A 12,190-nucleotide genomic window follows, 5' to 3' on the forward strand; every position below is an offset into this window, starting at 1 on the left:
AAAAAGAGCTGCTATAAATATTTTTTGTATAAATAGATTTTTTTCTCCTTTTCTTTGACCTTGTTGGGATTTAAACCTAGTAGTAGTATTACTGGGTCAAAGTGTATGCATAGTTTTGTAGGCTTTGGAGTAAATTGTTCTCCAGAATGTTAGTTCAGAATGTGGATCCACCAACAATGTATGTGTCCCAGTTTTTCCACATCTCCTTTAGCACTTGTCATTTTCGTTTTCTGTCACATTAGTCAATCTTATAGGTGTAGGATGGTATCTCATGGTTGTTTTAATTTGCATTTCTCTATAATCAGTAATGGTTTAGATCACTTTTTTTGTTTTTGTTTTTTGCTGAAGTAATTAGGATTAAGTGATTTGCTCAGGGTCACACAGCTAGGAAGTGTTAAATGTCTTGAGATCAGATTTGAACTCGAGTCTTCCTGAATTCAGGGCTGGAGCTCTATCCACTGAGCCACCTAGCTTTCCCTAGATCATTTTTTAATGTAACTATTGATAGCTTTGATTTCTTTATCTGAAAATTCCCTATTCATATCCTTAAACCATATATATCAATTGAGAAACGATGCTTATTTTTATAAATTTGGCTCAAATTTCTCTATGTTTGAGAAATTAGGCCTTTATTAGAGAAAATTTCTCTGTAAAAATTATTTCCTAGTTTTCAGTTTTCCTTCTAATTTTGGTTACATTAGCTTTGTTGCAAAAGCCTTTTAATTTCATGTAATCAAAATTATCTATTTTACTTCTTGTAATCTCTGCTCTCTTTTTTGGTCATAAATTCTTCCTTAAGAGTTCCTTAATCTATAAATCTGACAGATACAGTTTTTCATGAGAAACAAAGTCTAATGGGGGAGACAACGAGCAAACACATAGAAACAAGGGATTGGGAAGGGCTTGTTGAGATTTGAGGGAGGCCAAGAAAGCTAGGAACCAGAGAAGAGGACAGAAAGCATTCTAGACATCCAGAGAAAGTTCCCAGAGCTGAGATGGAGTGTTTTGTTTCAGGAAAAGTCAAGGACATTAGTGTCACTTGATCATACAATATATGGAAGGAGGAGAATAAGGTATACAAATAGAAAGACAGGAGGGGACAGGTTATGAAGGTCCCTAAAAGCCAGACAAAGGATTTTGTCCTTGCTACTAGAGGTGATGAGTCATTGAAGTTTATTGAGTATGGGATAACATGGTTAGAATGTCATTTGGGAAAATCACTTTATTCACTTAATGAAGGGTAGGACTGAAGTGGGGAAAGATGTGACAGGAAGATTCACAGCATGTAATATAAAAGCAAAAGAAATCAATTTTTTAAAAAGACATCCATCATTTAAAAATGATTAAAATTGTGATAATAAATTAGAAGAGTAGATAATAATCCTAGTACAACTTCCATTTTATGGTGATGTCATTGGCAAAGTCTTTTTTTATGAGTTGGCAAAGAAGGAAGAGAAAGGGAAAGGGACATATTTTCATTCAACACTGAACTCCACCTAGATAAGGATCAGCCAATCTCCCAATGACCCATAAAAAATATAACTAGAATGTATGTTCTTTTTTCCAGTATCTATATCATTTATTGGTATGTCAAGTCTTTTATTCATCTTAGGGTACTTATTGAAGAATACTTGAATTATTGAAGGGTCACAAAACTATGTCATATGTAGAATGGCTGAAAGAATATGAACTTATTAGTCTGTATAAAGCTTATAGAAGTGGGAGTTGCCTTCAAATCTGAATGATCTGGAAGTAATGGGAAAGCAGATGTCAGTAACATTAAAGAAATATGTCCTAATAATTTGAGCTATTCCATATACTAAATCCTTATTCCCAGAAGCATTCAAGCAAGGATTAGATTGATAACTTGTCTAGAGAGAAAAAAGACTTTATGCTTCTGGGAGAAGGTTAGACCAGATAACTTTCTAAATCGCTTTCATGTCTTGAGGTTTTTCCATTAGCATTATTTTTCTTGTCAATAATCTTCAATGGTTTCCCATATATAAAAGTTCAAATTTCTCAGTTGGATATTCCAGATTGTCCATAGCCTGAGTTTATACAATTAATCATCTAGCATCCTTCTTCAACACAACTTTTAGTTCTAGCCAAGCTGTATGTGGTGATTGACAATCCAGTAACAATAGTCACTAACTAGATTAAGTAGTAGATGTTTTATTTTCTTCCGCTTCCATATTTGTATGACTCTGCCATCTTAGAATGTCCTCAACCTACTTTACCACCCATATAAGTTCTACAAATCCTTCATAAGATCCATCTCAAGTGCTACTTTCTCCATGAATCTCTTGCTATTCAATTATTCCAATCACTTCAATTTGCCCATCCTCTATAATCATCTAGTATAATGAAAATGAGACTTGGAATCACAAAATCTGGATTCTAGGACTGATTCCATTACTTATTAAGTATATGATTGTAAGCAAGCCACTTAATCTTTTTGAGTTTTAGTTATCTGTAAAATAATGTAATAAATTATTTTAATAAATATATTATTATATATTATATTATATATATAATAAATATAATAATAAATGAAAAATAAAATAATGTAATAAATAATGTAAAAAATAAAATAGTGTAATAATACTAATAGTATCCACAACATAAGTTTGCTTGGAGAAAAGCAGGGATAGTAACTCGAAATGGTAACATCTCTAAATAGAAGTGATTTTCATAAAGTCTACCCCAAAGGAAAATGGTTGAGACAGGAAGTGAGGTCATAATCTTCTTGATATTAACACTGGAACCATCTATACTGCTGCTGTTCTTTCCAGTCAGATTGAAAAAGGAAGATGGACCAAATTATTTGAGTCTCTCAATATTCTTTTTATCTTGTTCAATTTCTTCAATCTCTATCTTCTTCACTGTCCTCCTCATCTTAAAAGCTGACCTTAAGAGAGGAGGAAAGGGATGAGTAGGGAAAGAGAGAGGGAGTATTACAAACACAATTGGTTTTGCATCCTTTGAAATGACATCACTATAGATGACCTGATCAGTTAGACAATGAGTGCCTGTCTCCTGGATGTAACAAGAGTTGTCCAGTTGATTTGGGGAACAGCTAAGCAGTAAGTATCCCTTTATTTCAGATTTGGTGATAAAGGATTCTAAACTTAGGATGAAAGTATCCTATGTGTAACTTATGTTCTGCCTTTCTACGTGCCCCAGACACAAATTATCCCAAGGAAGAGGAATTTGATGTTGGCATGTTTCACTCATATTCATGTTTACACTATACTTATTCACATGATTTCCACCCCCTTTGAAGATATTTTACTACTAAAATTGGAGAAACAGGAGATATTGCTAACAGTAGTGGTGGGGATTATGGAAGCTGATTCAAAGAGTTAATTTTTCTCCTGAGGTTATTAGTAACAACTGTTCAATATAGAGAAAAGTCTCTGGAGCCTTGATAGCAATGGAAGAGGTGTGAACAGTAGTTTAAAAAAACTCTGTTTACTTTTCATTATGAGTTCTTAATTAAATACAAATTCTTCAACTTTTCCTACCAAGATAACATAGCTTTAGAACTATTTGCTGTTGTTAGCCCACTAGGGGAAATGAAACAAAGAAAATCTCACTTATTCCTCAGAATGAAGGAGGAAGAAATGCTTCAGGGTGGAGGAGAATGTGTGTAATAGTATTTGTATTATAAGTTACAAGTAAATATAATGAATTCCTTGAAGGGAAGAACATTTTCTCCTTTTCTTATGAGTATCCAGTATTCTATATGCTGCAGTGCTCAATACATGTTTTTGACTGACTAGCAATTCAGTAAGGATGAGAAGACAGTAAAGTCAAGGATTAGTTGATATTTTATGTTCTATTCCAAATTTATGCTTGTCAAAGATTTAAATTGATCTCGTCTTCAGTGGTAACATTAGTATTTTCAGGGCAATGTGGGGATTTTTAAGAGTCTTATCATATTTGACCAATCCAATAAGCAGGATACTGGCATTATTTGCTGATTATTTTGTCTTATGGACATTCCCACTATGTAAGCCTTGGTATGTAAGGGAGTAACAAATAATAATAATAATGACTTACCTTTTACATAGCGTTCCTGGTATTACAAGAACTTTCCTCACAACGTTACTATGAGGTAAGTAGTGACGGTTTTGCTAGCCCCTTTTATAGATGGGGAAGGGCTAGCTGGGGGGTACAATAAATAGAGTACTGGACCTGGAGTCAAGAAGCCCTCAATTCAAAATTTGGTCTCTGCTGTATGACCCAGGGCAAGTTTTTTTTATCCTCCTGTAAAATGGACTGGAGAAAGAAATGGCAAACTACTTTAGTATTTCTGTTAAGAGAACCCCAATGGAGTCAACAAGAGTTGGACATGACTGAAATGAGTTTAAAAAAATTAGTGAAGCCTAAAGAGACAGCTAGGTGGCAGAGTTGAGAGAAGTTTGGTCCTATAGTTAGGAAAATCTTTGTTCATTCAAATTCTGTCGGTCTCAATTTCTTCATCTGGGGATCATAGTATACTTTCCAGGTTTGTTGTGAAGATCAGCTAACAGTATGTTTGTAAAATATCTTGTGAGACATTAATGTGTGCTATACTAATGCTTTTCTCACTCTTTGTGACTCCATGGATTATTTCCATGGAAGTTTCTCTACAAAGATACTGGAGTGATTTGTCATTTACTTCTCCAATGTGTGCCCATTTTACAGAGGAAGATCTGAGACAAATAGGAGTTAAGTGACTTGCTCAGAGTCACAGTGCTAATAAATGTCTGAGGCAGGATTTGAACAGACAAAGAAGAATCTTTCTGACTCCAGGCCAGGTGCTCCATCTACTGCACCACCTAGCTACCCCATACAAATGCTAGCTATTATTAATGTAACTTAGTCACAGTCACACTGCTAGTAAGTCACAGAGTCAAGACCAGAATCCAAGTCTGATCTGCCCTGGCTCTTTCATGCTGTTTCTAATAAAGAAAAAAACAAAGTCACTTATTACTTATATTCTAGCTAATTTGACTTTTTATCTTTTCACTGAATTCAATATTCCTTTTTGTTGACTATGAGTCTTGACAAAGTCTTTCCTTCACTTCTAGAATGCTCTCCCATCATTATCATCTGCTTCTAAGAATCACTAGTCTCCCTCAAGAACAAGCTGAGTCTTGAGGGCTACCTCAGATAGGAGGTCTCTTCTGTTCCATTCAGTTGTCCTCTCTTGTCCTAAAATTAATTTGCATTTTATATAATATGTAATTTGGATTTATTTCTTTGTACACATTTTAGAAATATATTTAATTTTTTCCCAATTACATGTAAAAACAATTTTTGACATTCATTTAAAAATGTTAAGTTCCGAATTCTTTTCCTCTTTTCACCCCTCCCCATTTAGTGAGAAGACTAGAAATTCAATATAGATTATAGCTGTGCAGTCATGCACAACATATTTCCTTATCAGTCATACTATGAAAAAAACCCACACAAAACAAAACAAAAAACAATCCAAAAAAAAAAAAAAGCTTCAATCTGCATTCAGATTCCATCATTTCTTTTTCTGGAGGGGGAGGATAGCATTTTTCGTCATCAGTCTTTGGGGATTATCTTGGATCATTGTATTGCTGAGACTAAACACAGTTGATCATTGCACAATATTGTTATTACTATGTACAATTTTCTCCTTGTGTACACATTGTTTAATTGACTCATAGATCCAGAGCTAGAAAGTTATCTCCCTTCACTTTACAGATAAAAGAAATGAACACTTAGGGAGGTTAAGTGACTTGCCCAACTGTTGAACACAAATAGTAAGTATGAGAGAGATGGGAAATAAATTCAGGTCCTGCATGCTGACCCTCCCAGTTGGATGGATAGAAGGAAAAAAGGAAGAAAGGAAGGGAGGGAGGGAAGGGTGAGGAAAAAAGGAAGGATGGAAGGAAAGAAGGAAGGAACAAAGGAATGAAGGAAGAAAAAGAGAGAGATGAAGTAAGGAAAGAAAGGAAGAAAAGGAGAGGAGGGGGAAAAGAAGAAAGTAGCAAGGAAGAAAGAAGGGAGGGAAACATTTATTAAGCATTTTCTATGTGTCAGACACTCTGCTAAGCATTTTACAAATATTTGCCATTTGATCCTCACAACAACCCCGGAGGAAAGTGCTATTATAACCCCTATTTTACAGTTAGGAAATTGAGGCATATAGAATTTGAGTACCTTATGCAGGCTCACCCAGCTAAGTTGCTTGAGATCAAGGAGTGTTGTACTTCCAGGCCTAGTACAGAACCTAATGCATAGAATGTGCTTAATGGTGAATCAGGTGCTGGACTTGTAATTGGAAAGACTTGCCTCCAACATTCAATCACATAACCCTGGGCAAAGTCATTTAACCACTCTGGGTCAAGTTTCCCCATCTGTAAAATTCAGGGCTTGTCCTAGGTCTTAATCTCTGATTCCATCTACCATCCTTAGCGGGATGCTACCGAGTAACAAGGAGAACGGTCTTTCAGTCTCTTAACAACCCAGTGGCTGTTAATCGTTGCTCCCTCTCCCAATTTCAGGAATTACTTCCCTTGGCAATGTGGCTCCCACATGGACCCCTGTTCTTTGTGATCTCCTTGCAGGACTTAACCAGCTGACCTGGGCTCGGACAACAGCCAACCCCTCTGCTGCAGCCAGCCCTGCCAGGCTCACTGGAAAGATGTTTCCCTTCAAGGTGAGCAAATGGATGGGGTTTGGCTGCTTCCGGTCATTGCTCTCTCCCTCCCCTACCATACGCCAGAAGAAGTTGATCCACAAACTACAGGAGGAGAAAAACTTTCGGGCTGAAATGAAGGTTTTCCGTGAGAAGATCGAGGCCTTCAGGGAGCAGATGTGGGAGTTCAGGGCAAAGATTCGAGGCTTTCGAGGTCGAATCATGGGTTTCTGGGAAGAGGAAAAACCTTTTTGGGAAGAAGAGAAAACCTTCTGGAGGGAGGAAAAAGCCTTCTGGGAAATGGAAAAATCCTTCCGAGAAGAGGAAAAAGCCTTCTGGAAAAAATATCGTACCTTCTGGAGGGAGGATAAAGCCTTCTGGAAAGAGGACAATGCTTTATGGGAAAGAGACCGGAACCTTCTCCAGGAGGACAAGGCTCTGTGGGAGGAAGAGAAGGCTTTGTGGGTAGAGGAAAGAGCCTTGCTGGAGGAGGAGAAGGCTCTGTGGGAAGATAAAAAATCCCTTTGGGAAGAGGAAAATGCCCTGTGGGAGGAGGAAAAAGCATTCTGGGTGGAGGGAGGTGGCCCTATAGGAGAGGAACCATTACCCCCTGAAGACGGGGCCTTAAATGCCAACGGAGGCCCGACATCGCCAAGTCATTCCAGAGGCAGAGCCTGAGCCAAAGGGGCTGGGGCATGGAGCCTGGACTCGGCTAGTCTGCACATCCACGCCCTGGGAGTGCTCATGTGCTGGAGGAACTTTGTATCTATTTGTCTCCTGGATCCTAGAGGCCTAAATAAAGTCCTGAGCGGAATTTGGAAAATCCAACTCCAGGGAAGTCAGTTACCTTCATGTTGCCTCCTGTCCTTCCTTACGCTCTTCTCGCTCTTCTTTCGGGTTGACATCTTTGAACCACCCAGAAAATCTTGGGCATCAGTGGTGAATCAATCTGGACTCTCCTCAGGCTGTAGAGGACATTTTTTTTCTCCCTTATTTAAGAGAAGGTGGGGAGGTAGAAGGGAGAAGAGAAATGAAAACAGAGACAGAGATAGAGATGCTGCTTTTTTTTTTAATTTAATAGTATTTTATTTTTCTAATTATATGTAAAGAGAGTTTTCAACACTCTCCTCCCTCTACCCTCCCCAAGAAATCAAGCAATTTGATCAACCAATAACATGCCATCACATTCATATACCATAGCTTATTTAGCCATTCCCTAATTGATGAATAGTCACTCAATTTCTAGTTCCTTGCCACTACAAAAAAAAGTTGCTACAAACATTTTTGTACATATGGGTCTTTTCCCCTTTTTTATTATCTCTTTGGGATACAGACCCACTGCTGAATCAAAGGGCATGCACAGTTTTATAGCCCTTTGGGCATAGTTACAAATTGCTCCACAGAATGGTTGGATCCGTTCACAATGTATTTAGTGGTCCAGTTTTTCTACATCCCCTCCAATATTTATCTTTTTCTGTCATCCTAGACAATCTGAGAGATGGGTGAAGTGATGTTTCTCTTTCTTAGCCCATCACTCTCCCTAAGTTTCTCTCTCTCCCCTTAAAGACTTTAGTATTGCTAAGTAAAACTTTCCTATTTCCATAGAAGTATGAGAGATCTTTAATGGTGTTCTAGGATTAGTGTTTTTTCCAGAAAATGCTCTCTATATCAAACAAGGCATTTCCCATGAAAGTGGCCAAAATCTTGTCTAGAGCTGACCTCCAGCAGTCCTGGGAGAATTTGAATTTCTTACACAGCTCATACTCTTTGGTGGCCAGAGATGGAAACATAACCCGAGTTGATGGGCCAGGAAGGAAAGAAATCTGAAACCTCTGGCTGCTTAGGGACATCAGGCCACTTTTATTGACTGATGGGCCAACTTCTCCAGAGTTTTCTCTAAAAGAGAAAATTCTAACACCACAGAAAGCTTTGGACTATGTCTAGAAATCCCATGATTCGTGCCCCCTGAACCAATACCATGTGGTCTGTGAAATATCAGTAAGATGTGCCTTTCCCCCCAATAAGGTTAGTGGCAGTGCAGAGAGTTGTGGGAATCCCCTTCTGGTCAGCACAGATCCTTCATGGATTTTCAAATCGAAATATTCAGATCCTTTGTGCATGAATCTGAAATATCGAATGGCAAAAAGGAAGTTTATTTTTCACTAAGAGTGTGTCTCAGCAGACAAATCTCTTAATGAAGAGGTTTGCAAAGAATGAGCTGGCAAAAACCTATTTTATGAGCAAATCTGGGGGCAGTTTGAACTGATTATCAGACCAGTATCTCCCAGTGGAGTTTCCTGAACGAAGATGTGACTCCCTAAAACATCAATGGGAGTTGATTTGCCCTTGAATGATACTGCTTATCTTACTCTGGGAGGATGTGCTTCTTTCTAGACTCTCTGGAATCTGGGAGACCCTGATCTCTCTTCTTTTACAGATCAAAGGGGACATTGTTTTACACAATTTTTATAGAGTTCCCCTGTTAGACAAACCTGTATAATATAGACCATGCACATTCTTGTGAGGCTGGGCCATGACATAGAGCTTCCAGGGCCATCCAGGACACTAATGTTCTTTATCCCTCTTGATAAATGCAGTTTACCCCTATAACCCTTTGATCATCCTCAGGCAATAGACTGAGCCAAGAAAGGGGTATCACTGCCAGTCCCTCTACACTCAGACCTGTTCCTACCCCTTCAACGTAAAGACTTAAGCAGATCCCTTAGAGAATGGAAGACGACAGAAATAGAGCCCTGTGCTCCAATAGGAAGCGACACTCCATTGACTGTAAGCCATTTTCTCTTACTCAGAATAGCTTAAAAATTTATTCAGAATAGGTTGTTAAGGCTCTAGGGGGAAACCGATTCAATGGAAAAAAATAGTTGATTTGGTGGACTCCTTACACAGACACAATTGATATTTGTAGAAATTAGGGTCGCTTCACTCATGAGAACACAAGAAATTTGAACCAGAGGCAGATGGGGAGAGAAAAGGGTTTAACATTACTGCCTCCCACCCATCCCAAGTTTCTCCCTAGGACACATTTAGTGAGAGGTTATAATTGTGTCTGAGGATTATTTTATTAGCCAATTCATAAAGGCTGTGGCCCAGATTCTACCAGAGATTGTGGGTTTTTTTGTTTTTTGTTTTTTTTTCTGTGTGCTGAGGTGATTCTCAAGAAGGTTTGATCTTTGGGGACTGTGTCATTTTTTTGTTTCATGCTATCAATAAGTTCATGCTGTGGCCAGGATGCTGCCCATGTAGCAGCAATCTCAGAACTGGGAGTTACAAGGCTCCAGGGAATTCCCATTCCTCAGTGTTTTCTTGATCAAGATCCCTCTGCCCCCCGCCTTTACATTTTCTCTCTCAATTAGCTCAGAGGAAATGCAAGATTCACTAAGTTAGAGAATCCATTCCAATTGTTCATAAGGGACTATTTGTGTCTGACTTGTGACAGAGCATTGTGAGTTTATATTTGTCTGATCAGCCAGTTGGACATAGTTCTAAATAATGTCATTTTGGTCATCTTTAAGAAGGAAGGACAACCAACAATCCATCATATAAGAAATGGGTTGGGATACACTCAGGGAGATTTCTGTTCTCTGACTTGTCCATAACCAAATTATTTGAGAATTGCATTATTTGAGGGTACCTTCACTTAATAGTTATTGTTTTCCAGTCATGTTCAACTCTTTGTGATCCCATTTGGGAGTTTCTTGGCAGAAAAGCTGGAGTGGTTTGCCACTCTTGTCCTTCTCTTGTCCATTATATAGATGAGGAACTATTCCTCTGCCATTCCCTTACATATAATCTCTGAATTAGCTCAGAAGAAATGCAAGATTCACAAAGTTAGAGAATCCATCCCAAATGTTCATAGGGACTATTTGTGTCTGACCTGTGACAGAGCATTCTGAGTTTATATTGGTCTGATAAGCCAACTGGACATAGTTTTAAGTGATGTCATTTTGGTCATCTTTGAGAAGGACAATCAATATGCGATAGCAATAAAAAAGGGTCTGGATACACTTCAGGGGAATTTTTGTTCTCTGGCTTGTCTATAATCAGATAATCTGAGAATTTCATTATTTGAGGGTGCTTTCACTAATTCAATAGTTATTGTTTTCCAGTCATGTTCAACTCTTTGTGATCCCATTTGGCAGTTTCTTGGCAGAAAAACTGGAGTGGTTTGCCATTTCCTTCTCTATTCCATTTTATAGATGAGGAACTCAGGCAAACAGGGTTAAGTGACTTGCCCAGTGTCACACAACTAGGAAGTGTTTGAGACCAGTTTTGAATTCACAGATCTGACTCCAGGTACCCCCCCACTGTACTATCTAGCTACCTCAATTGTATTAAATCATAAAATAGAAGAAGAGTAGTTTCCAGGCTAAAATTGTAAAATGTGACTATACGCAACTTCTCTTCTTGCTTCCACCTTTTCCTCCTGGAAGTTTACACACTGCTAATCAACTACAGTCCAGACTAGGGTAAGCACCCTCTGCCTCCAACGTGGCTCGTGGTACATGTCTCCTCCTGGGGCTGGTCTAATAGTCCTTCATTGTCATTCATTCTTCTCCACAGTTTTGTCTGTCTCAGTAGTGCTATACTTTACTCTGCCTACAATTCTGTCATTCACAGCAGATGTTTTTCACTCCTGGTTACCATCTTCCATCATCCTGAGCAGTAATTTTCCACTCAATTATAGAAGCATAGCTCAAAGGTACCTCAAAGACTATCTGATTCAATTTCATTTTGTATGTGGGGATGCTGGACCCAAGCAGGTTAATGGCTTGCCTATGGTCACACAAGCGAGATCTGAATCCTGACTTTTAAGTCAGGTCTTTTCCCATTCTCCTGAGATGATGCTTCCTGATCTCTTCCTCTTTGTCATTTTCAACCCTTGGTATCTCTATCAGACACCATTGCCATTGGCTATGTGAAATCCTCCAGAGCTCTCTTAACTTGGTAGGGACAGACACCTGGTTTCTATGTTTGCTGCTCCAAGGCAAATATGGGTATGGATGGTCTCTCCTCCTCTTGTACTAGAATTCTAGCTTCACTTGAGGTGTGCACCCAGGAAGCAGTGTCACACTATTACTCAACTCTATCACCAATATTAAGTCGGGGTGTCTCCTTGTCTTGTTTTTTTTTTTTCCCCTACCTTGGCTACTCTTTCAAAGTTACCAATTTATATCTATCAATGAATGAGACTCTCCTAGATTTTGATTGGCCCAATAAACTTTCTTGGACCCATCCTGTAGGTCTAGAGCTCAGCTGATTTCCCCAAAGCTAATTTCCTTGCCATTTAGAATTGGGTGAGGAATCTCAAGGATGGCAAGGAAATTAAAGTTTTACTCTCTCCAGTGCACTGTGATAATTCAAAAGATCTATGCTTGCATCAGTTGTTATGCTGTCACCTAAGTAGCATCCTGATTTTCCTACCTGAAAATCTCAGTGGGGAATATAATCATGCATGCTGTTCCAGAATCATAAATAATTAAGCTGTGTCCAAAGAATTATGGAACACTTAAT

At 38.5% G+C, this 12,190-nt stretch overlaps 1 protein-coding gene across 3 annotated transcripts; it reads left to right on the forward strand.

Moving 5' to 3' along the window:
* The first annotated feature begins 2,765 nt into the window (after window positions 1-2,765).
* Window positions 2,766-7,510, forward strand: CCDC70 (coiled-coil domain containing 70). 3 transcript variants are annotated; one of them, XM_051991304.1, is made up of 3 exons: window positions 2,766-3,083; window positions 4,074-4,117; window positions 6,588-7,510. In XM_051991304.1, exon 3 carries the CDS (start codon window positions 6,665-6,667, stop codon window positions 7,334-7,336), a length of 672 nt encoding a protein of 223 aa, XP_051847264.1. In that variant the 5' UTR covers window positions 2,766-3,083; window positions 4,074-4,117; window positions 6,588-6,664; the 3' UTR covers window positions 7,337-7,510. The 3 variants fall into 3 exon arrangements, with proteins under 3 accessions (XP_051847264.1, XP_051847263.1, XP_051847265.1); XM_051991303.1 differs by lacking the exon at window positions 4,074-4,117 and having other exon boundaries at window positions 2,767-3,083; XM_051991305.1 differs by lacking the exons at window positions 2,766-3,083; window positions 4,074-4,117 and adding an exon at window positions 5,729-5,780.
* Window positions 7,511-12,190: the final 4,680 nt, after the last annotated feature.

The sequence above is a fragment of the Antechinus flavipes genome, chromosome 3 (assembly GCF_016432865.1).
Source record: "Antechinus flavipes isolate AdamAnt ecotype Samford, QLD, Australia chromosome 3, AdamAnt_v2, whole genome shotgun sequence".
In the NCBI taxonomy this organism is placed as follows: Eukaryota; Metazoa; Chordata; class Mammalia; order Dasyuromorphia; family Dasyuridae; genus Antechinus; species Antechinus flavipes.

What these genes read in the sequence shown, in the direction of transcription:
- CCDC70 (XM_051991304.1), top strand. Translation starts at nt 6,665, where the DNA reads ATGTTTCCCTTCAAGGTGAGCAAATGGATGGGGTTTGGCTGCTTCCGG.